This window comes from Microchirus variegatus, assembly GCF_963457635.1.
Source record: "Microchirus variegatus genome assembly, chromosome: 12".
Taxonomy (NCBI): Eukaryota; Metazoa; Chordata; class Actinopteri; order Pleuronectiformes; family Soleidae; genus Microchirus; species Microchirus variegatus.
The window spans coordinates 14954405-14980069 of record NC_139813.1 but is presented as its reverse complement, the minus strand read 5'-3'; the positions used below and the strand labels follow the sequence as shown (position 1 = coordinate 14980069).

The window sequence follows — 25665 nt, the reverse complement described above, 5'->3', positions numbered from 1 at the left end:
GTAATTTCACCCAATTCTCTAATCCATCTCTTATTATGTATTATTAATGCTATATGTGTGTGCTGCTTTTACTTGCTCCCTACTTTCTTTTTGAGCATGTTGTGCTTTTATTATTTAAAAATGCAGGCAGAGACAAGGACACACAAGGTTAGAAAAGGTTCCCAGGCCTATTTCAAACCATAGACGTGACAATATTGCATGTGACTTAAGTGCTCCCTTATCCTGTTACTGCAAATTAAAGATAATGACAGGATATACATCATTAGGGGGAAAATAGAGACTCCCAAATCTGATAAAATGCAAATTTAAAACTCTTTAAAATATGAGCTTATGTATTTGTATTATCAGGTGGAGCCTGTATGTGGGCCATCACTCCGGAGGAGAGGGGGAAACACGACAAACAGTTTGACACCCTCGCCCCCGTCCTCGGCTATGTCTCAGGTAAGGCTGTTGTCATAACAAACAGAGACACGCTGCTTGTTTACGAGTAACGTCGCGTTGCGTTATCTGTGAGCTGCATCAAGGCGTCTGTCTCTCTTACGACTTTTATCCCTCTGCAGGAGAGCAAGCGAGGAAGTTCTTCCTCCAGTCTGGCCTGCCTCCTTCTGTCCTGGCTGAAATCTGGTGAGAACAAACTTACTGGAACATATTAAAAATTGTTCGTCCAGAGTAAGCGAATGAATGGCCCCAATCGTTCCTTCTGTCAGAGTTAATTTTGGTGCTTTCATCCTGCTTTGAACTTCCTACTGAGTGCTCATTTCCTTTATAAGCCTGCCCCACCTAGTAAACTATGTGTGTGACAGAGAGAGGCCTACAGGGGAGAGAGTGTGTTTGTGTGTGTGTGTGTGCTTATTGTAATTAGAAAGTGTGTATGTTTTGGTGTTTGTGTGAACAACGCCACTGAAATGCAGACCCACCACACAGCTTTGTCCCTCGTGTAAATATATTGTTTCTTCTCTAAACAAAACAAAGAAATTCACTCCCTCCCTCCCTTCCTCCCTCTCCTGCAGGAGCCTTGCTGACATGGATGGTGATGGGAAGATGGACAAACTGGAGTTCTCCATAGCTATGAAGCTAATCAAACTCAAGCTTCAGGGGCGGAACTTACCCTCCTCCCTGCCGATCGTCATGAAGCAGTCTCCTGTCTCCAATTCGGTTTCTACCATGCCTTCATCTGCACGTTTTGGTAACATTTCTGTTAAATATATTGCATTACGGTTTCCTTATTTCCTTTTAAAACACAACATATCTCTCTCGCTGGTGCTTTTTAGTGCAATGGGAACCAAATAACATTTTTAACTCGCTTGATTTCGAGTAATTTCATGGATCAAACTTTCACCTCAGTGTCTAAAACATTCATGTGTGTGTGTGTTAACCCTGTGTATTCCCTCCTTGTAGGAATGGGTTCAATGCCAAACCTGTCAGTTGGTCTGTCATCCATGTCAGCCATGTCCATCCTAACACCCATGTCCGCCAACCCCTCCATGCTCTCCTCTGTACCTGTGCAACCCCTGGTGCTGCCCCTCATCACCTCCCTGGGGAACACCGGACTCCCCAACGGCAACATTAACCTCCTCACCCCTCCGCTTGTTCCCAACAATGCAGGTTGGTTCTGCAGTAGAACCTTTTGGTGCATCGGTGCATTTAAAGTCGACACTAGGTTACACTGAAGATGGTTGATTTATGTTCCAGAGCAGTAAATATGTACATTTTTGATGATTCCATGATATATCCAACAAGCTACCTTGAATAACTTTGCAAGAACGTAATGAATAAGTTCTTTAAATGTAGTGCATTGCATTGCATATTACCTCAGGTGTGGGTATATTATATAAAACATACAGTATATTCTCAGTCATTTTATCTTTATTTTTCTCTGGATTGCTAATTAACTCGCTTATTTCTATAACCTTCTACGTCCTCTCTGTGGATGCTCTCTTTTATTCTCACCGTGTTTTAACTGGTGAAATGAACAATCTAAAGAAAATGAGTATAATAAGCATCGGTGCCACATTTCTGTGTCGATTAATCCCTGTTCAGTGTGGGGTTTGCAGACTATCACTGTCACTTTTGTTTTCTGCCAGATGTCAATAACGTTGCTGCTGCTGCTGCCGGAGCTCTGTGTGTGTGCTGCGACTGTTAAGCGCGAGCAGATAAGATTAGATGAGCTCACGTTCAAGGGCAGCGGCCCCCCACTGCAGTGTGTTAAAGATTGATTGTATGAGAAAAACCAACGTGTTTTTTTGCAAAAAGCATTCATGCATTTTCTCACGTTATGTCGAAATTATGTCACAGTGGAATCTCTCTACGAAACTGACCTCCTTTTTAAATTTGTTTTCCAGCGCTCCCTCTCTCTGGTTTCTCTTCACCCATGGCCTTCTCTCCAACCACTGGCATGTCAAAAGCCAACTCTCTCCTGGACCTTGGATCCAGCAGGTGAGGCCCAACCCGTAAATACATCCACTCTCCACTAAATAACTCCCCAGTTCCCCAAATTGCCTGTTGAGTTACGACCAAGATCAGCGTCCACATTTAAGGATTCATCAGCCGTTCACAAAACCACATTTCCTCTGTCAGCGCATAAGCCTCTGGTTGAAATATAACTTAAGAACCGAGTATGTCATTTTCCAGTAAGTTCCAGGCTTTTTTCTAAAGATGTAACATTTATCATGCAGTGATTTTCACACAGCCAAGACAGCCCATTCGTTTGGGGAGTTTTTTTTTGCATGGGGGAAAGACCCAGAATGAGAACACAGGAAGATGAAACACTTTGATAACAGAGGGAACAGGAAGGGCATTTTGAAATCAGATGCTCAGAAAGTTGGCAAGTGGAGGAAGTCGGCTTGTTTCGAGTGAGATATTGGAGGAAAACGGGAATCGAATGACATTTTGTTCGGGTGATTTTATCAATGAAATGTTTTTTTCATTTTAGCTCGTTGTACTTATTCTCCACTTTGGTCCAGGCTGTTTTAACAGCTCTTGATGTGATTGCCATGAAATGATGTACAGATATTAGGATGAATCTTGGCTTTACATCTAGCTTTACAAGCTATATATATATAAATTCAACTACACTTTGGTTTAGTTTCTAACTAGTGCTGAAACAATTAATTAGGGGCGGGGGAAAAAATCGATCCACATAGGAATCGCGATTCTAATCATCAATTTATAAACTTTTTTTTTAGTTTCTATTTTGAAAAACCACACAAATCACCAGTTTGTGTTATTTGTGTACAGTTTATTTTTGTAACGTCTGGGAGAAAAAGGCAGCTAGCCTAAGCTTTTATTTATGCAAGTTATATTTTTGTACAGTAAGTAAGTTTTTATTTGTTTTGAATGAATAAATGTTGACTTTTGTCTTAAGTTTGCCTTTGTGTGATCACATTATCACATTATCTTATACAAACTCTATTGTTTTGATGCCATAATTTGCCTTAGCACACTATGCATTGTATCAATTTTTGAATGGAGAATCGTTTGAATCGAGGATCGTATGAATCGAATCGTGACCCTAAGAATCGGAATCGAACTGAATCGTGAGCCACCCAAAGATTCACATCCCTACAATTAATCAATTAATCGATTATTAATCGATTACTAAAGTAATCGTCAACTATTTTGATAATTGATTAATCTGTTTGGAGCTTTTTTCATGATTAAAACAAGATTCTGGTTGTTTTAGCTTTGGCTTGTTTAGCAAATAATCTTTAGTTGCAGCTCAAATCTGCAAAACTGATAGTATCCCCTGTGTGCAACAAGCTAGAAACAAGATAGTGAACACAGTAAACATAGTAAATGTCAGTATAAAACACCAGGATGTTAACTTTATCATTGATGTGAATGTTGTTTTACGCCAAATGTTAGCATTGTAGCTTAAAGCGCAGTTGCACTTCCTGTTTGTCTTCACCAAGCAAAGGAACAGGAATAACCTGAGATCAGTGGGATTCATCGCATTGTGTTAAAAAAAAAAAAAAAAAAATACCAGTTCTTCATCTCAACCTGAAAATGTTAAAGGTGGCATGTAGTAAGGAGAGCGATGTGGAACAGTAGTGTCTGATGTCCGTGATCCTCCTTGTGGTGTTTTGTTTGGTTTGGGAAAAAGGGTACGAGTAGTGTCTGATTTCGTTGTTTTGAATGGCTCATACAAAAAAAAAGTCCTGAGGTGTAGGTGGTGAAGCGAGCATTAATAGTTCCAGAAAGTAAATACAGGTCGATCCAGCAGAACTGTGGCCTCACCATTTTCTTCTAGTTCCTATTTAACCTCCAATATCATGCTTGACAAATTGACCTTGCCTGTTTTGTCCACACACACAAAGATTTTTAATATATGACAATGTTCTTTCTCTATTTTTTATTTTTATTTTTATTTTTTAAACACATGCATAAGCACACACACACATACAGCACTCAGGCATAGACACACATGGGAACAAGCCCCCGGGCAGAGGGAGGATCCCACACTCCATCTCCTATTGTCTCCCTGAAGCCTCTTCTATTTCAGAGGAGGGTTGCAAAGCTTCCACCCAGCTATAACACATTTTTTTTTTGTCAAATGAACGTGATTGAACCAGCCCTGTCCGTCTTGTTGCAGACACATTGTTTATAACAAAAACAGAATGGTTGATTAGCTTCGCCGGAGAGTGCGGCGCTGTCTTGTTTCAGAGAGTCATGTGGTTGTTTGCACTATCGTCCTCTACAGCTAATTAAGAGCTGGGAAATAACACCGGGGAGTCTCGGAGCAATTAGTGGTTTTGAGTCGAGGCTTTGACTGCGAGGGAGAAAACCCTGACCACATTGTATTATCGTGACTTTCTCTGTAGGTGATATATACTGGCATGTTGACGCGTCTCTTTCTCTCTCTTTTTTTTTTGTTCATAGTTCAAATTCTTCCTCCACCACGTCCTTGGCCAGCAGCTCTCCGAAGACCGGTGCAAGTGACTGGGCCGTACCGCAGGCCTCCAGACTGAAGTACCGGCAGCAGTTCAACACGCTGGACAAGCTCATGAGTGGCTACTTATCAGGTGCTTCAAACACACACCCACACACTAGTCTGAATACAGACGAGCTTCTCAGGGCTCCTTGGTTGAAGTTTGACAGAGCGTGATCACAGGGTCAGCTCGAGTGTGGTTGTGATTTTCTGACGGTACTTGACAGTCACACTCGCTCATACATGTTTCTGATGTCTTTTTTACTTTTCAGGACCTCAGGTTAGAAATGCATTGATTGCATCAAACCTAACCCAGACGCAGCTAGCCACCATCTGGTGAGTATGATTTGAAATTTTTGTCAGAGAAAAGTTGTTTTCCATCAAATGCTTTATTTTTCTTTACTTCAGTTGAATCAGTTTTCCTTGTTCTTGGGGTCCAAAAACGCAGTAATTTACAACCAACTAGGGTTGGACCGATTATCGGCATTGGCCTTTTTTTTTAATCCGACTGCCAATAAGAGATCAATTTATTTATTTAAAATTTCAGTTAACTTTATAAGACATGTTGCTGAGCCTGGGAGCTTCCTGGAAATGTTGCTAGAATTTTAAAACAAATCTATTGTTACCTTGAACATGTTGCAAATATGAAAAGCAGTTTAATAAACACATGCTTAAAGGAATTTAAACGTTAAAGTTAATTGCTGGTGTTTGTATTATTCAAAATTTTGACGCCAACATTTTCACTTTTACAGCAAATTAATATCGGCTCCAAATATCGGTTATAGGCCTACTTGACCATTAATAACCGGTATTGGTATCGGCCCTGAAAAAAACATATCGGCCTATCTCTACTATCCACCTTATTCCTATCCCCCACCATGATACCTTGCATGCATTATGTGCACGAATTTCAGTACATCTTGTCGCTGAGGTGTAACTGTTTGAGTTACACCTCAAACAGGATAATGGTCTCATACCTCTCTGCCTTCTTCTACATATTACATGTTGCAGTGTTAAAGTAACATTGAACGTGTCATTTTAAGTAAATTTAAGTCATTTAAACATAACACTAAAAGTTAAATGTATCACTATGGGACTCATCGTAGGACCCTGGCAGATGTGGACAGAGATGGTCAGCTACGAGCCGATGAGTTCATTCTGGCCATGCACCTGGTGGACATGGCTAAAACTGGCCGACCTCTTCCACTCACGCTGCCTCAAGACCTGGTACCTCCTTCTCTCAGGTAAGACACACACAGGATTGACACAAATAATTAAATTATTAGTCATACACAACATGCACACATTTCCTTTTCTTGTTTCAGAGGAGGAATCAAGACCATTGAGCTTGTCAATGGAACGGGGCCCTACATAACTCCCTGTTTAATTGACACAACAGAGCCAGAACCATTGCAAAAGGGTAAGAGCAATGGTATGTCGTGGTCTACACGCTGTGTGTCGCCACAACTGAGTTTTCTCATCTTCACCTGTTTCCTACATCTCTCTAGTGTCCTTTGAAGACAAGCTGAAAGAGAACTTTGCACGAGGCAGCGCCGAGCTGGAGAAGCGGAGACTGGCTCTGGAAGATCAACAGAAGAAAGAGAGAGAGAGAAGGGACAGGGAGGAAAGGGACGCTCAGGAGAGGAGGGAGAGGGAGGCCAGGGACCAGGAGAACCGTAGGAGGCTGGAGGAGGAGAGGCGGTTGGAGAGGCAGAGAGAGATGGAGAGACAGAGGGAGGAGGAGAGACTGAGGGAGCTGGAAAGGAAGGAGGTGAGTGGGAGAGGGTAGCCTCGCTTCTAAGATGCCAGTTCTATCTTGTGATTCTCTTTCTTGATACTTCAAGGCAGCAAAGCAGGAGCTGGAGCGCCAGCGAAGGGAGGAGTGGGAACGAGGGAGAAAGGAGGAGCTGGGCAGGAGGAGAGAGGGGGAGCAGGAGGAAATCTCTCACCTCAGGGCCAAGAAGAGAAGTCTAGAGTTGGAGCTGGAGGCTGTGGTGAGACTCTCACACGTGTGCACACTCACAGATTACCAGTGTTGATGAAGGTATGGCTATAGAGTGGTGTCATCTGGTCTGCAGGGCACCAAACACAAGCAGATCTCAGACAGGCTCCGCGACGCTCAGAGCAAAAGGCGGATTCAGAAGGCAGAGGTGGACCTCATCAATCAGAAGAGGGATGTGCGCATCGCGGAGATCAACACACTGCAGCTACAGTTTGAGGTTAAAGGAAACTTTGTTTGTTTCTTGCAGTTCTGCCCATCAAACTTAAAGGAGACATATTATGCAAAATCAACTTTTTAATCATTTTAACGCTTATATTTGGGACTCTGGAGGCCCTATGAGTAGGCAAAGCGTGACGAAAGATGACTCATGTTTTTGTGGTCCGCCTCGGTCTAAGTACAGGAGATTCCGCACGCAATGTGACGTCATATTATGCAAATTCTGGGAATTCTGGGAACTCGTGGAGCTCCACTTTGTCCCTAAAAAACGCGAGAGTGCAGGCGAGGGCAATAGTATCAGGAAGAGCAGAAGTCGGCGAAGTGTTCTATTCTTGGCTGCACAGTGCAGCACAGAGTTCTACACAAACTTCCAGCCTCAGAGGATTTCCGTGAGCCTCTGAGACACAGGAAACGTAGTTTCCTGTGTCTCATTTGCATTTAAAGAGACAGGCACTCAAAAACGACTGTTCTGCACAGGGCTGTTTTTGGCAGCGTGATTGAACTTCTATGGTGCTTCATCATTAAGGTATCTTGACCAAAGCATGTCAGAGACATGTTTATTAGGACACCGAGAACTAGGTTAACTTGTAGAAATAGGGTATAATATGTCTACATTAAAATTCAAGTTATTTCTATCATACATACTTTCTGTTTGCATCACAGGAGTGGCAGAGGAAGCTCTCTCAGCTGGTTCCAGAACAACAGAGGCTGACCGAGAAGCTGCGAAACATCACCCTCAACAAACTCCCAGGTGGGTAACAAAATGCCCTCCCTCCAACATATACAGACGCAGATATCACTCAGTCGTCTCTGACCTTTGCCCCTTTGGTTTGTAGCGGATTCTTTGACCACGCTGACCACAAGCGTGACAGAGAAAAGTGTGAACTGCCGCAGGCTGAAAGACCAGCTCGACACTCTGGAGAGGGAGACGACAGACAAGCTGTCCCAGATGGAGCAGTACAACAAAGAGCTTAAGGTCAGTGAACGACCAAATTCACTTAAGATGAAAGGAAATAAATGAATCCGTTTCAGTTTTGAGAGGGATTTAGAGTTATGGTCTGTGACGTGCCCCATAAATCTTTAGGGGAAACGATAAATGAATTGAGAAAATATGACAAATGAAAAATACATTGGGTTTCCATGAATTTCCGTCCATGACGAAAGTCAAAAAACATGCCGTAATTATGGAATCCATTACCACAAACATCAAGGTCGCGTTCAAATCGCATCCATTTTCATTTCATACAGAAAAATGGAAAGAAAAGACTGCCTGCAACTTAACAAAGGGACGTTTAAAATTGCTCAAAAATATTGAGTATTCATGAAAAATGGTCAGAAAGAAACTATAATTCTCTTGCAAACTCATTGTAAAGGCATAAAAACGAGAAAAAATAGGCTTTTTCTCTCTGAGCTTCATTGTAACAGGAGTTTTGAAATACTGCGATGAGATCTTGTTCAACTGGTCACAGTAACTCTAGAGTTTCACCCTGCAGGCAATGAAAACCATGTCGTCTAAATAATTATTATGCACACTCACACACACACACACACACACACACACACACACACACACACACACACACACACACGCTCAGATGCACACACCTTGTCTGGCAGAGAGCCACATTTTTTAGACCCCGGGGACGAATGATGTCACACCCTCTCACTAACAGTTTCAGCATAAATAATCCCATTTCTTCAGTCTCTAAAACTGTTTTAATTTTTCTTAACTGCTGTTTTAAGCTTTTAACCCTTTTCTTCCTCTCCTTTTCTTCTGCTTCCCACTTACTGGATGCTTTTCTTTCTCCTCTCACAACCTTCCTTTTACCTGCGTGTGCATCAATTGCGTTTAATGCTTTTTCCTCTGTCGTCCCCATTTTCCATTTTCCACACATCTATCATCACTCTGTGTTGCTTCCATAGCTTGGGGATATGGATGACTGTGTCCTGCGAGGCCTTCTGTCTCTCCTGGCCTGCCTCAGCCAGCTCTTCCTTCTCATCAAGGTTGTCCTTTACTCCTCTGTCTCTCCTGTGCAATCATTTTCACCACTCTCGTTCTCCTTCATTTCTCGTTATTTTCCTCTTTGTTTCATCTTCACCCTGCGATGATCCAATCTGTTCGCACGTCCTTGCATTTTTTTGTTTTGACTCATGAGCAAATGGATCACCAAATTTTGGTCCCGCATATTTTTTGTGTGTTTTCTGTTGTATGGATTTGTTCTAGCGTGTGTTTTCAGTGTAAACAGGATGCTCTTTGACGGTAAAACACACAGACACTCACTGTAACGAAGAAAAAACATAACGTATGTACCCGTATCTGCATGTTAAACACGTGTTTTGCATGTTTGGAATGCATTTATTCTGTTGCATCAAAAACCATGCATATTGTGTTTCATAGCGCCTTCTGTGGGTCGAGCAGAAATTACAAATGCAGAGTTGTACGTCAACAACAGATATCTGCTTTGTGCTCGTAACGTGAATCAAAAATGGCATAATACATGTTACATCTGATTGTGACTATGCTTGTGTGTCTTTTTATTTCGTTTTTTTCCTCCACATGATGTTGTGACTGCATCAGGAGCTGAGGGAGAAGCAGGTGAAGCAGCAGACCGTGCTGGACGACCTGTACAGAGTCAAGGAGGAGAAACTCAGGGAGCTGCAGAGGCGCAGGGAGGAGGAGAGAGAGAGGAAGAGGAAGGAGGAAGAGGAGGCGGCCAGGTGAGTGATTGACTGTCAGTGCACACAGCAGATTTGCATCGTATTGTGGTCATGAAGGTTCTTGAAATCTGAAATTTACTTCACAGACAGGCCAAGTTGGAGCAGGAGAGGAAGGAACAGGAGAGGAGAGAGCAGCAGAGGAGAGAAGAGGAAAGAAGGGAACAGGAGAGGAGGGAAGAGGAGCGGAGGGAACAGGAGAGGAGGGAACAGGAAAGAAAGGAACAGGAGAGAAGGGAACAGGAAAGAAAGGAACAGGAGAGAAGGGAACAGGAAAGAAAGGAACAGGAGAGAAGGGAACAGGAGCAGCGGGAGAAGGAGGAGGAGGAGGCCCGGCAGAGGAAGCTCCTGGAGGAGCAGAGGGCCAGGCAGAGGAAGGAGGAAGAGGAGAGGGAGGCACTGGCTTGCCTCCGAGCAGCCCAGGACAAAGCACGGGAAGAGGAGAGCCGGAGAAGACGGGAGGAGGAGGAGAAGAAGAAGAGGAAAAGGGAGGAGGAGGAGGAAAGAAAACGGAAAGAGGAAGAAGAGAGGAGGAGGAGGAAAGAGGAGGAGGAGCAAAGAGGGCAGCAGCTGGCGTCGGCGGGACAGCTGACCGCGTACAGAGCCCTGTACTCGTTCGTCGCCCGCAACGCGGATGAGCTGAGTGTGGACGCGGATTGTGTCATAGAGGTACGAGAGACACCAGTAACAGCACTTCCTGTCACATAAATATGTCATGATTCATTTAGTTTTCACTGCCTCATTGGCACATTAACATCACGGATTAAATCTGTGCATCCAATTAAAATTCATAGGAAGCAGTTTAGCATTATCAATTATTGCTCCACATAATTATACACAGCAAAATAAATTGACAATTTCACTTGATTTTAAATAACGTATCAAGACTTAGCAGGGAAACGTGTTAATCATTGAGTGCGGTTGTGTTTTCCACGGTGCAAGGTGGACGAACAGACCGTCGGCGAGCCTGGGTGGTTGTGCGGGAGTTACCGTGGAAACAGGGGCTGGTTCCCCCAGAGTTACGCAGAGAAATGTACCACGCACTCCTCTTCTGAGACCGTCCCTTCTTCACCTGGAAAAACCTCCTGTCCTCCGCCACTTAACGCAAGGTAACCGCACAGGAAAGACGCAGCAGCACTCGACAAAGACGTTTAATGGTTTCCAGTCATTAAGATGTCGTTATCTTATTTTACATCCTTTTTTCAGAATCCCCGGTGGTGAGAGAACAGGCGAAAATGCTGCTCCTGTCCAATTAGATGCTTTACAGGTAAAGAGAAAAGTAGATTTAGTTTGAATTATTTTCAAGATTAGTGGACAAAAAAAAGCAGACATCGTCTTGTTGCTGTGTCACTTTAGAGATTAGTATTCATTAAAAAAAAAAGAGGCCATAATTTATTCAGGGGCATCGTCGGACTCTTCTGTTGTCATGGTTTTTATAATTAGCGCAATGAAAGAGCCACAGGCGCAGGAGACTTGAGCTAATGTTGGTGAGGTGAAAAAAAATAGAAAGGTGAACTATCTTCAGAGGCACCAGTTTTCTGAGCAATCTCTGAGATATTATGTCAGATATTTCAGTCTGGACCTTAAGTGGAGGATGATCGTACTGACAAAATAACCGCTGAAATAGTATCATACTGTTAAAAAAAAAAAAAAAATAAGGTTCCATGTCTGAGTTTGTAGTATATGGTGGCCATAGAACTAGGTCTGGCCTTGGCACACACACACACACACAGATGCTCTTGCAGCAGCAGCAGCAGCATGGCCGTCTATTTATAGCCTCTCTCTTTTGGGAGTTCCCCTCTCTCTCTTTCTCTGCAGGTCACACAGACATTTACTGATCTCCATCTCCCAAAAGATAACGTCAGTCATTTGTAGGTTATCGTGGATTTTTTTTTTAAGATTTGGGTGAAGTTACGGCCATGTTGCAAATATAGGGCTGGATTTAAAGTCTCACAAACAAGGCAGCACCGCCATGTTTAAAAAGCAGATATTGTGACTAATAAAGAACCATCTTCACTCCTCAGTCCTCGGCGTGCGCTGTGGCCCGTGCCGTCACCTCGTGGTCGGCCACCTCGGACATCGACCTCAGCCTCGGCTCCGGTGAATCGGTCACGGCTCTGCTGAGCTTCTCGCAAGGCGACGCCATCACGGTGCTGCAGCAGAGGGACCAGTGGTGGTTGGGACAGCTCAACGGCACGCAGGGATGGTTCCCACAAAGCTATGTCGCTTTGGAGACGGGCGGAATTACAGAGTATGCATTCACACGTGTTAGCAGACACACACACATACTGTATCTATATAGCTGAATGTAAGGCTGAACCGACTGTGTCTTGTTCCCTTTGTAGTGTTGATGCGTCTGACGCAGGCGACTCAATTCCACTAGAGGGTAAGTATAATTAAAGGTGCATTATGTAATAATTCTAAAGCAACTGTCCTTAAAATTCTCCTAATATGTCACAGAGACTCAGGAATAATGTTCATATAACAAACTGAACTCACCAACAACAACAGTACAGACAAAATATTTGCATTAAAAAAAATATTTTGCAGACTCATTTCAGTCAGTAGAGTCTCAGCTGCCGAGCAACCACGGGTTGCCAGTTATGTCAGAAAACGAAACCTAAAAGACCTCGTTATTTTGAATTTGAATGTAGTAACCATTTTTGGCCACATTCTTACATATGGCATCTTTAATGTCCAAACAAATGAATTTAATTAATCATAACAAGCTGTTTACCTGGTGTGGTTTGTGACTGTGCCTTATATTCTCATATTTAATGTCAAGCAGAGTATGTGGCCTTGTACACGTACGAGAGCCCGGAGGTGGGGGACCTGACATTTGTCGAAGGGGATGTCGTCATGGTGACGGAGAGAGAAGGAGAGTGGTGGCGAGGCTGCATCGGTGACCAGACCGGGGTGTTCCCCTCCAACTATGTCCGGCCTGTCGAGCCAGAGGTCAGTCACCCTCTCACTCTCAGTTTAAAACAATTGAATAATCATTTAACTTCACAAATTTGGAAACCTGTAAAACTTATGTGGTGTGAATCCCTGGTTTGTTGATGATTTATCTACCACTTTACCAATTTAGGCGTCAAAAGCAGGAGTTTCAATCAAGAAACCTGGTGAGTCATGTTTCGCAATCACACACCCTATGCTTTCTGCTGATTGTCTTAATCTTTACTTGAAAAAAACTGTTCTCTTCTCTGACTCTGTCTGTGTTCTCAGAGATTGCCCAGGCGGTCACCATCACCCCCAACCCTACTGTATATCAGCTTCACCTGTCCGCGGGGCAACTGATTGTGGTCATGGCCAAGAACTCCACCGGCTGGTGGCTCGGAGAACTGCAGGTCACTAACTCAGGGGCCTTGGTGTCTCTTTTCAGAATTATAGCAGTGTTTAAATAACATTAATATAAACACCTAGGACTACTCAATGGCTCCTGTGCGAATCGTTTAAGGTCAGTTGCACCTTGCAGTGTTAAATAACCAGTTCTCTTCATTCCACTGCCCATTTTTAGTGAGAAATATTTAAATATACGCAGTCCTTGCATTAATGGATGAATCTTGTCCTGAATTTTGTGATTAATAAGTTAGGAAGCAAATATTGATAGAATATGTAGTACTTGTATACACACAATTGTGTAATTTTTGTCCTGTGTGCCTCAAATATGGACACAAGATATTGTATTAGCACATCAATCACTAAACAAATACATACCTTCCAGAGAAAAAACTGTGCTTTTCCTCCTGATCAGACACACTGTGCATCATATTGCAAAGCAAATAGCTCTCCTTTACAGCACAACATAAGCCATAAAGCCTCCTACGACAGAGATGTCCACAGAGAGGACACAGGGACTCAACAGGGATACTTGTAGATACAGGGGAGGTTTTTCCCTAGCAACCGTCTGAGTCAGGAGGTAAACTAACACACTCTATTGTAGAGTAGCCACTGTGTTGTATTTGTTAACAAAAGCATGACCTTTGTGACTGATATTATTTCCACTAGATCAGTTGATGACAAAAACAATCACCAAAGTAGTCAAAAATGGAATATAACTTGTAGTCGGAGTCCTAGTGCAATATTGTAGAAAGCATGTGTATCTTAAGTTAATATTGCCATCTAATTACAGCTGATACTGTACATGCATTAGTATCTGCTGATCAATAATAAGGAGCTGGTGAGTGTTATACAGAGGGTTAGAGGAGTTAAAACAGGGTTATCCATCTACAGCGTGAGCCTCTGTTCTGCTGTAGCTGCAGTTATAGCACTAATTATTGCCTTTTCTAAATGTGCAATAATGAGATGGCTGAGTCCAGTCAGCAGCAGAGAGGTGAAGAGTTCAGCCCTTTAACATTTAAATAGCGTTGTTCATTGATTCCACAGCTTCGTTACATCACATAATGACCAACAACAACAGCGAGTCTGCCGCGATACGTTTTCATGAACCTCGATCAGAGAGGAAGAGGCCGCAAGTTTTTCGTCTTTTGGCTCGGAGCTTTGGCTGACTTTATGAAGGCCGTCGACACGAATGTTCTCGCTTTCAAAATGATTTGCATTACTCCGGATTGTCGAGATTCAGCAACTGTGCCGCAAAACAAAATCGATTCAACTCTCGATTTAGAATTCCTGAGATTGATTTTCCTCTCACTCGCTGTTCCCCTCCCCTCCAGGCTCGGGGTAAGAAGCGGCAGAGAGGCTGGTTTCATTCATCTCATGTCAAGCTCCTGGGTCCCACCTGTAACAAGTCCTCCCCCTCCCCTCTGCCCGGTAATAACTTGACACTCTGTGCACACAGCACCATGTTTGTGATGAGTCAGCAACAGCCATCGAGGTTTTCTAGGGGATTTCTGTGCGATTGTAATTAACCACCAGACTCATGAATCATTTAAAGTGGATTGATAAGAGATAATACAAGGTTACATTTAGAGCTGCAACTAACGATTAATCGTTTGGTCCATAAAATGTCAGAAAATGCTAAAAAAGTCTTTATCAGTGTTTGTCAAACCTGGAAATTATGATGTTCTGGAATGTCTTGTTTTGTCCACAAACCAAAATGATTCAGTTTAAGATTTCTTTGTTATGTGGAGCAAAGAAACTAAGAAAATATTCACATTTAAGAAGCTAAAACAATCAGAAATCTTGTTTTAATCATGAAAAAAGCTTCAAACTATTTATTTAGTAATCCATTAATTGTTTCATCTGACAACCCCTCTGTGGCTGTGATGTAAATTCATGAAATATCTTGGGAACAACTGCCGTTAAATTTACTGTAATTCCATGTATCAAAAAGCGATTAACGAAATCCACAAAATAGCAAAGTGGAGTATTTGGCATTTTTGTGATTTCACACTTGAGCGCTGTTGGTATTACTGTCCAATTACTGTTACAGTTTTTCTACTGTAATCAATATAAAGTGTAGGAGTTTTCACCAAATGACGCTTTTAGAAAACCCAGTACTGATTACACTGTAATATCCTATCAATTCACTCAAGTAAGAATTGTTCCCGTATAAAGTGTGATATGTATGACCAAAAAAACGTTAATAGAGGCTTGATTGGTGCAGGGAACGGCTACAAATCCTCGCCCCCACACAGCTGAGAAATGAGAAAAACACTCCAGTCTGTTATTGACAAATCTATTGCTGTTGGGCCTTTAATAACAACCACTTCTGTGCCTCTCATTCCTCAGTGTGCCAAGTTATTGCGATGTACGGCTACACCGCCGCCAGTCGCGATGAGCTGAGCTTCGCCAAGGGTCAGCTGATCAACGTCCTGGACAAAACAAACCCCGATTGGTGGAAGGGAGAAACCAACGGCGTCACAGGCCTGCTGCCCACCAATTATGTCACGATGACGACAGAGTCCGATCCCAGCCAGCAATGTGAGTATATATCAAGGTTTTGTTTCTGCCTCAACAAGATTTCTCAGAGGGACAATTCTTTGTGTTGTGTGTTTTTTTTTGTTGAGAGAGAAAATCAATGAATATCTCATTGGTTTGACTTGACTCACTCCAGGTTTGGTAGATTCCTCATCCATGTCAGAGCATGGAGAGAGTGAGGGTAAGTTTGAAACGGTGTGTCAGTCTCTGTCAGTCACTGGTGAACTAAAAAAAAACATTGCACTTAAAAGGCTTAATCCCTTCCATTTGCTGTCAAGTCTTTATAGTGGGTGTTGATTGTGATAATTACTGAAATCAACATGTCCTCAAATCCAAGCAAACGTAATAGATTTTGCCTTTTTAATCATCCATTTTTATGTCAAGGAATTGTGAGACTTTTCATTTTAGATATTGCGGAGATAGATGAACAGACGCCACTCTCTAAATTAAAAATGAAGCTCTTAAATCTCATTTTAACTTATTTAAAACACGGCAGCAGAGGAAGCGTTAGCCTGGCTCTGTTTTAACAGGTATAAAATGAAATGTATCTCACTAAATAGCACATTAAAATGTATTTAATTTAATTTTTACAATAAATGCTCCATTCTAACCAAGCTGTTTTCCCATGGCCACCATGTAAAGGAACAGTGTGCAGAAATTAATGGCATCCAGGGGGGAAATTACATATTGCAGCCATCTGATTACCTTTTTCTCCCTCACACTCCACACAAGTATATATTTATTGCCACCTGAAGACGAATTATGGTGGCCTTCAGGCATCATAAAAACATGAAAAGTCCTATCTGCTGCCAGTGTTTGATTTGTCAACTCTGGGCTACACATGGGGGTTAAACTGAGAGGAAACAAATCGCTCATTTTACAAACTAGTGCAGTGCCTGTAGGAAGTATGTATTCCTATAGTGGGAGCTGTTTCAGTTATGGTGATACATGATAAGGAACGTAAAGGCTAACATAATACAAACACTGCTGTGGCTGAGAGTCACAACAGCTAACTACAGTAATGCGAATCCAAAATGAAAACATTTGCATTTTGCCTGATGAGGTTGCACGGTGTTTGTATTATGTTAGCCCTACGCTAATGCTAGTCATAGCCTCGCTAGCTTACCTTTGGAAACAGGTTTGCAAAGTTAGCCGCAAAAGTAGTAGCATGCTATACGACTTCGTTGTTTCAGTATAACACCATGTTCTGCAGTGAACTGTGTGAAAATGTCTCACCCACCGTGAGGAAAGCCTCTTCACGCCAACCTCCCCGCTCCAGACAGCGCAGCTGCTGCTGATGAGCCGCTGCCTGCCTGGTGTAGCGTGATAAATCGGTGAAATTAAAAATTCCTCCAAAAAAATTGAAAATCAAGGATGCACACATACGGGCCATGCTCAATCCATATCCAAAGTCCTAGGGCGAACAGTACGTTCAAACAGTTTTAAATTTACAGTAAAAATCAAAAATAACTACATGAATAACTACTACTACTTATTCTGTCACATCAAATCAAAGCTTCATTGTCTGTGTGGATTATGATGTATTTATCCACTACATTGTGCTATTATTGTGTGTACAGTACACTGGGATGCGTGTAATTCCACTTGGGTGTGTAGTCACTTAAAAAAGAAAGAGGTGTGTGTTTAAAATGGTGTACATTGCATGTTCTCACAGCTGCGGTTGCACTGGACGTGTGATTAGCGTGAATTTGTTAAAAGCCGACGTAGACGAACCCCAGTGAACATTTGAACATGACTTATACACACCCCAGTACACACACACACACACAAGGCCTTCGCTTCATTACAGAAATGTAACAATTGACCATCACGCTGCGGCTGATATGACTAGCAAAATAACATTTACATTTCCAGAGATGCATTATTAATGCACCTGCATGTAAGTGTGCGGCATTAATATTCCAACTATATTAATGTCTCTTCATCATCTCTCCTTCATCTCACCTCACCTCCCTCTCCCGCGCCTCCACCTCATCTGTTTTTTCTTTCCTCTGTAGGACAGTAATGCTGGCTTTCCTTTCTCCTCTTCCTTCTCCTCCTCCTCTTATTGCTCTTCCTCTCGCTCCCCTCTGTCTGAGCCGACCCGAATTGCCCTGTCGCGACAGGAAGTCCAGCTGCCAGCGGGAAGAGCCCAGCTCTGCGCTTTTCATCACACTTGTTTAGGACTGTGGTGTTCTGTGCTTTTCTTAATTCATTTATTTTGACTTCTCTTATCTGTTCTTTTAAATTCTAAATTTCCCCGATACGTCCTCACCTTTCCCCCCTCGCTCTCTCCTCGCCCGTGTTCCCATCGATGGTTCTCAAAATAACTAATTAAACTGGAGAGCGAGGCAGAGGCAGCTAAACATGACTTTTAAAAGCTTTTGTCCCTCCGACACATACGTATGGACAGCGAGTGGAAACATGGATCAGATGCTGTTCGGTTACACGTCATTACGAAACCTCACTGTAAATGACATCACGACGACGTCATTTAGCGCTCTAAATTGAAGCTTTGAATCCATACGCTGACGTTTTATAACAGGGTCGCTCAGTCTTGCACTAACAACACGAAACCTTGCGGGAAAAAGGACCAATGTGAGAACTCACTGTCGCTTTCAACCACCAGTAAACTTAAGTGCTGCTTTTGCCGACACGTCGCTTGAACTAATACCGATTGTGTTTACCGTCACTCCTCGTATACACACATTTCAACTGATAAATGCATTTATTTTAAAAGTATTTCAAATGAAGTCTCATCCTCAGTACTGAACTGTGACATCACCAGCAAAGAGTCGATTCAGAGGAACTGACACCACACTGCTGACATTTACGTCTTAGTAATAGGGCTGAACAATTCATCAAAATGTTATTATTTAAATTTGCAAAATGGCTTTATGCAAACGCATGATGTACATTATTTCTTAAAGGGATAGTTCGGATTTTTGAATGGATTAAGTTGAATGACACAGACCCCAGGAGTAGTTTGGATGCAACGTTGTTCAATCATTTAACCAGGCTCTGCTTCATAAAGATAACCTGTTGGATTTTCTCTATACCGTTCATCTTCATTCGTTCAAATTTCCCTCACTCACTCTGACTCAAACAGGTGAAACACTGCGACTTGCGGGCCAGAAAATAGTGCCAAACTGATCTGACATACTGATGGGCAGCAGTTTTATTGTTCAAACGTGTTAACATCAACATATGCATGCATCGTTTGTGGTTTAAAACCCATCAGTTATGTGTCCCACACTACTTTTCTCATTTAAATGATTTAACAACGTTGCATCCTCTATACTCCTGAGGTCTGTGTCATACAACTTCCATCCATCAATCCATTTTGTACTGCTTTATCCTCCACATGAGGGACTCCAATCTCAGCTGACATAGGGCGATGGGTGGGGTACACCTTGGACAGTCCACTCTCACATTCACGGCTCCGGTAAATTTAGAGTGACCCATTTACCTAATTCCCACATTGCATGATTTTGGACTGTGAGAGGAAGCTAGAGAACCCGGTCAAAACCCATGCACACACGGGGAGAACATGCAAACTCCATGCAGAAAGGCCCTTGTTCCGACTGGGGCTCGAACCCGGGTCTTCTTGCTGCAAAGGCAAGAGTGCCATCATACAACTTCATGTTCAAAAATCTGAACTATCCCTTTAAAGCCAAACGTGTGTAAAGCCAAAAACCAATATAAGATATCTTTAGGCCATTTTATATGAAATAGTGTCCTGGCCTGTACACGTCATATTCTACAGACTGAAGAAAACATATTTGTTTCTCACAGATCTGCACAAATATCACACAGTCAGCATTTTAAAATATGTTATTCAAATGAAAACTCTAAAGGTCCCATATTATGCAAAACCACCTTTTTAACCATTTAAATCCTTATATTTGGGACTCTGGAGGTCCTATCAGTCGACAAAGTGTGAAAAAAGATGGCTCACTCATGTTTCGTGGTCCTCCTCAGTCTAAGTACAGGAGACGAAACACACAATGAAAACTTCCGCGCTCACTGGGACTTCACAATGCGCTAAATTCCTGGAATTGTTGTCTCGCGGAGCTCCACTTTGTCCCTAAAAAACACGAGAGTACAGGCGAGGGCAATGGTATCCAAAAAACGGATGTCAGCGAAGTCCGCAAAACATTATATTCTTGGCTCCACAGTGCAGCACAGAGTTCTACACAAACTTCCAGCCTCAGAGGATTTATCTGTCCAGTGGATACATGTTATATGTGACAGCAATGTGCCTGCTAGAGCCTGCAAATGATCACTTTTCCAAATGCTAACTGCTGTTAGCTCCCAGTAGCCTCTGTGGCTGATGTCATTTCCTGTCCCTTAAGTTTTACTTACTTTCTTACCAAAGTATGTCACAGACATGTTCATTCGGACACCAGGGAACTCGGTTAACTTGGAGAAATAAGGTATAATATGGGACCTTTAATAATTATGAACAATTATGTATAAACTACTATGCCCTCTCACAAAAGAAATCGCAATTAGCCATTTATCCAAAATGGTTCAGCCCTACTTAGTAACATTTGCCAAGTTTAAACCTCAAAGACTTGAACCAGCGCCCAAGTCTTCCACTGCTCTGTCAACTCAAGCGTTAGCTCCTTTATTTAGTCACACCTATGCAACCATTCGGAGTGAGCACTCCACCATGAAAGGTGCTTCATCCCTCTCTCCCTCTAATCCACTGTCCATGGTAGCATTGTTGTTAGCATTATTAGCATTGCCTGATTCGTTCCGATCAACTCATGCACCGCCACTACAAATGTGCCTCACTCTTGTCTGTGCATTAAATGTAAATAAAACAAATCTCACAGAACTGACAATAATAATAATAATAATAATAATAATAAAAATGAGATTTTAACATGCTGACGATGTGTGCAGTGTTTCGTGTACGCTTCGTGACTTTACTGTGCATAATATGCTGCCTGTGTGGTTTGTGCATGCATGGACGCATGCATGTCTGCCTGTGTGTGTTTGCTTGGGCGTGTGTGTGTGTTTGTGTATGTGTGTGTGTGTGTGTGTGTGTGTGTGTGTGTGCATGCTACAGGGTGTGCCAACCTGATGACGTTGGACACCATGACTCCTCAGGAGAGGAAGAGACAGGGTTATATCCATGAGCTCATCCAGACCGAGGAGACGTATGTGGAGGATCTGGAGCTGGTTCTCGAGGTACAGACTCGCACACATGCTCAGGGATGAAATAAGATTATTAATAAGACACTGTAAGAATATATTGAAAATGTTTAACTCTGATGTTGTTTTCCTACTTATTTGTGTGCGTTTGTGTATCTCAGGTGTTCTACAAGCCCATGTCTGAGTCGGGACGTCTCACAGAAGCAGAGATGGCTGTTATCTTTGTGAACTGGCGGGAACTGATCATGTGCAATACTAAACTTCTTAAGTAGGTACCTCACAAGCGTGCGTAAGAAATAATCAATTTATGCCCTATGCCCTATGCCCCTCAGAGCGGTCGTCCAGTGTTTTTATCCCAACTTAACCTAAACCTACATCTATCCCTAAGTCTTAACCCTCCAAAGCAAGGTTTCTCACTCCTGGTCCAAAACTGTTTTCCAGGTGTGAGCAGGAAACACCTAAAACATGCAGGACAGTGGCTCCCCAGGACCAGGAGTGAGAAACCCTGCTCTAAAGGCACTTTTAAGTTGTGAGGATTGGTTAAAATGTCCTCATAATATCAACATATCATTGCAGAGAAACAAAATGTGTGCACACAGATCATGTTTGGAAAAAACACCCACAAAACTCTCCATGAGCTAAAAAAAGCAGAGCTACAAGACTTGACTCTTGGGGTTTAGTCCACTGACACTGTGTTGTCTGTGTCCCCTGAAGATGGAACAAAAAAAAAAAATCTTTGTGGTGTTTCATCTCCCTTTTGTGTCTCAGGGCCCTGCGCGTGCGGAAGAAGACGGGAGGAGAGAACATGCCCGTGCAGCTCATAGGAGACCTGCTGGCATCGGAGCTGGCGCACATGCAGCCCTACATCCGCTTCTGCTCGTGTCAGCTCAACGCTGCCGCCCTGCTGCAGAGTAAAACCAACAACCAGCCCGACTTCAAAGACTTCCTCAAGGTACTTGAAGTTGCGGAGGACACACTCACACATACACTCTGCAACTCTTTAACGAAATATTTAAAACTCACGCCTTCTTCTTGAGCAGAAGATCGCCACTAACTACCGCTGTAAAGGAATGCCACTGTCCAGCTTCCTCCTCAAGCCCATGCAGAGGATCACACGCTATCCCCTGATTATCAAGAACGTACGTCTATTCCAATAATTCACCCACTGACCCACTGATACCACTTTTTTGTCCTCATCTCTAATCACCTTTTTTACCTTTGTCAGATCCTGGAGCACACGCCCGACGGCCACGCAGACCGCGGGCCGCTGAGAGAGGCACTGGAGCGAGCGGAGGAGCTGTGCTCCCAGGTCAACGAGGGGGTCAGGGAGAAGGAAAACTCGGACCGGCTGGAGTGGATTCAGAGCCACGTGCAGTGCGAGGGCGCTATAGAGGTAAACGCCTGCAAATATTAGTTTTTTTTTATCATAATCATTTTGACATTATTATAGTTCATTGTATGTAAATAAGGTTTGACCTTGACTTTTGACATACAGGTTGAATCTTAGCATTTAGAGGTTGTTCGTTAATGCTGTGTTATTACTGCTGGACCATGTTGCAGCATCTGCATAAACCAAACTCACAGATTCAGTTTCAATAAAAACATATCAATATTGTACTTTTTCCTGACAGATATCGTGATTTGACTGATTCCTTCATTTAATTCAAGCTCGGCCTGAACAATTAATTGAAATGTTATCGAAATCGCAATACAGCTCACTGCGATTTTCAAATCACAGGAGGCGCAATGTTTCTTAAAGTGGGCACTGTGTTAATGCATGACGCGTTTCCATGACGACTGACCGGGAATAGACACGATTGACGTCATGTTTACGTGCTGCGACACCGGAGTCCAGGCACCGTTTACCAGTTATCTCCGTTAGCTGCATTAGCTCATTTTAGCGCCGTTAGCGTGCCGACAGTCAAACTGGAGCGGTCTGTTTATTAAATGAAAAGAGCAGCGCTACAAATAACAAGCGCACCTGTGTACTGCGTTTAGCGTTACTTTAGAGACTCATTTTATCAATCCGGAGTCAAGTAAACGCGCCCAGCACAAAATTTTAGATGAATTATTGTCTCAATCTACATGCATCTTATTTTACAGGCTGAAAAGAACATCTTTGTTTCTCAAATAGTTGCACAAATATCAACACGTTAATCCTTTTGAATATGTTTGTTGAATGAAAATGAGAATAATGATGTAAAAATGATCATTCCCTCTGATATCGCGAATCATCCTCCTTCCTGTCAAAAATAATCTCTATGTAATGGATTCAAAATGTGATGGAACATTAACAAACAAATGATACCACCAAAATTCAAACTAAAAGTGTAATTATTTCATGAAACAGCCCTGCTCTGTCTCCTCCTCATGTCCTCACCGTCTCCCCTGTAATCCCTCTTTCAGCACTTGGTTTTCAACTCCCTGACGAACTGCCTCGGGCCTCGCAAGCTGCTGCGCAGCGGTCGGCTGCACAAGACCAAAAGCAGCAGGGAGCTGTGGGCTTTCCTCTTCAACGACTTCCTCCTCCTGACGCACAGCGCTAAGCCCTTCTCCTCCTCAGGACCGGACAAACTCTTCAGCCCCAAGACCAGCATCCACCTGAAGATGTACAAAACAGTAAGACGACACCTTTTTATAGATGTAATCATTTTCCTCCTCCTGAGCGTCGTGATATTCATCAATGTGTGTGGGTTTTTTTTCCCTCTGTAGCCACTGTTTCTGAACGAGGTTCTGGTGAAAACACCTCCCGATCCGTCCAGCGACGAGCCGCTCTTCCACGTGTCACACATCGATCGTGTCTACACGCTCAGAACTGATACCTTAAACGAGAGGTCCGTACACACACACACACACACACACACACATTATTATTGTGTTTATTCTTTGCCGAGTATTCACACGTTTACTTGTTTTGCTTTGACAGGGCGACGTGGGTTCAGAAGATTAAAGCAGCGTCTGAGCTTTTTATAGAAACGGAGAAGAAAAAGAGAGAGAAGGCTTATCAAGGTAACTTTTCAAAATAAAAGGAGCTCTACTGTATGTGGAGGATATGCAGACTACAGTTTGAAACTGGTATCACAACATTAACAGAATTTGCAGGCCTTTAATTAAAATTTAATTTGTGAATAAACTTGTTGTACCATTGCTGTCAGCATTTCAACACGTTTTATTAATCTCTGATGATATGTCATGGTTATTTTATGACTTCATACAATAGTTTTCTTGCATACAGGTCCTTTAAATGAAACATAAGGCAGTATAAACTGTCCACTGTTCAACACTGGTGTTGAACAGTGAATGTTCAACACCAGCATTTCAGGAAAATATAGTATTTTTTAGTATATAAAAATTAAAAAATCAATAAATAAGGTATCTGAAGGCACATACTGTAGCAGCTTAAAGTGGCAATGACAGATAATAACAGCGTGATGGCAGGCTAAAGTGACATAACAGATTTAAAGTGGCAGTAGTGCACAGAGAGCATCTGTTTTAGTACCGCAGACTGGATTATGTTGAAGCAGGCTGTTCTCTACTGCTGTCCCTGTCTCATACCAAATCACTTGTCCACCTGTTTGTATATTACCCACACAATCTTCACAAACAGGCAAAAGCTGTTTTGTGTTTTATTCCTGTATCTAATGGCTCTGTGTTGTTGTTTTTTTGTGTTTTTTTTTTTTTTTTGCAGCACGCTCTCTGAAAAGCAGCGGTATCGGCCGCCTGCTGGTGACTGTCACTGAAGCTCAAGAGCTCAAGGCCTGTAAACCCAACGGTGAGTGTCGCGTTCACTGGAAGCAGTACGTATGGAAACATGTATGAGGGGTTCGTTTAAACGTGCTTTAATTTGTTTTTCCGACCAGGTAAGAGTAACCCCTACTGTGAGCTGACGATGGGGGCTCAGTGCTACACGTCGCGGCCCGTCAACGACACGCTGAACCCCAAATGGAACTTCAACTGCCAGTTCTTCGTCAAAGACCTGTACCAGGACGTCCTGTGCATCACCGTGTTTGAGAAAGACCAGTTCTCACCAGATGGTCAGTGGAGTTCTATTTGTTCTATTTTATATCGTATCGTTTGCGGTTTTTGACTTTAAGATGTTGAAAGACCTGAAAAAATTCCTTAAGTAACATGTTATAAGTGCACAGTATTAGCATTAGTTAAGCATTAATAAATATTGAATTCATCATGTATAATGCATGAATACTCATTAGTATGTAGTTTATAAACACAGTTTTGAATCTTTTACTCATCCCATCAGCTGAGGAACAGTATCAAAACAGCTACTAATGTTTATTTCCATTAAAAGTGCTTTATTTTCTCAAATGAATGGCTCACATTATGGTTAGAATGATTTCCCTTCAGCTCCAGCTCAAGTCTCACTCTGAATTCTCATGAGACTTGTTGCAGGGAGAGGGAATTCAGAGCGAGAATTGAGTGGCACTAGTGCCACAGTCATGTCAAACTCCTACAATAAGAGGGAGGATTATTGTAGCCATCGCTGTCACAGCTGTCAGCCGAATCTGCCGGACCGATTCTAAAATTACTTCCACCCACACATTTTTAAAGTGTTATCTATATTTTACAGTAAAAATCACTAATTCCTTCTCCAGATTTCCTTGGTCGGACCGAAGTTCCTGTGGCAACCATCAAAAAAGAGATGGAGAGCAAAGGTGCCGCGAACCGACGCCTCCTTCTGCACGAAGTCCCCACTGGAGAAGTGTGGGTCAAACTAGACCTACAGCTGTATGAGCCGACTAAATGA

At 42.7% G+C, this 25665-nt stretch overlaps 1 protein-coding gene across 1 annotated transcript; it reads left to right on the top strand.

Moving 5' to 3' along the window:
- Nucleotides 1-353: 353 nt before the first annotated feature.
- Nucleotides 354-25665, top strand: itsn2a (intersectin 2a; the record flags this gene model as incomplete). The annotated part of the gene is made up of 37 exons (XM_083898929.1): nucleotides 354-441; nucleotides 561-624; nucleotides 1011-1186; nucleotides 1399-1605; nucleotides 2343-2436; nucleotides 4879-5021; nucleotides 5200-5263; nucleotides 6034-6171; nucleotides 6253-6359; nucleotides 6436-6698; nucleotides 6772-6921; nucleotides 7006-7146; nucleotides 7809-7896; nucleotides 7982-8121; nucleotides 9069-9149; nucleotides 9724-9863; nucleotides 10109-10529; nucleotides 10803-10969; nucleotides 11067-11127; nucleotides 11885-12111; nucleotides 12206-12246; nucleotides 12649-12815; nucleotides 12949-12982; nucleotides 13086-13207; nucleotides 14534-14630; nucleotides 15552-15743; nucleotides 20818-20939; nucleotides 21065-21171; nucleotides 21672-21855; nucleotides 21944-22042; nucleotides 22129-22296; nucleotides 23310-23522; nucleotides 23616-23737; nucleotides 23830-23912; nucleotides 24592-24675; nucleotides 24764-24937; nucleotides 25514-25665. The coding sequence occupies exons 1-37, from the start codon at nucleotides 360-362 to the stop codon at nucleotides 25663-25665; spliced, it is 5115 nt and encodes a 1704-aa protein (XP_083755055.1). The 5' UTR covers nucleotides 354-359.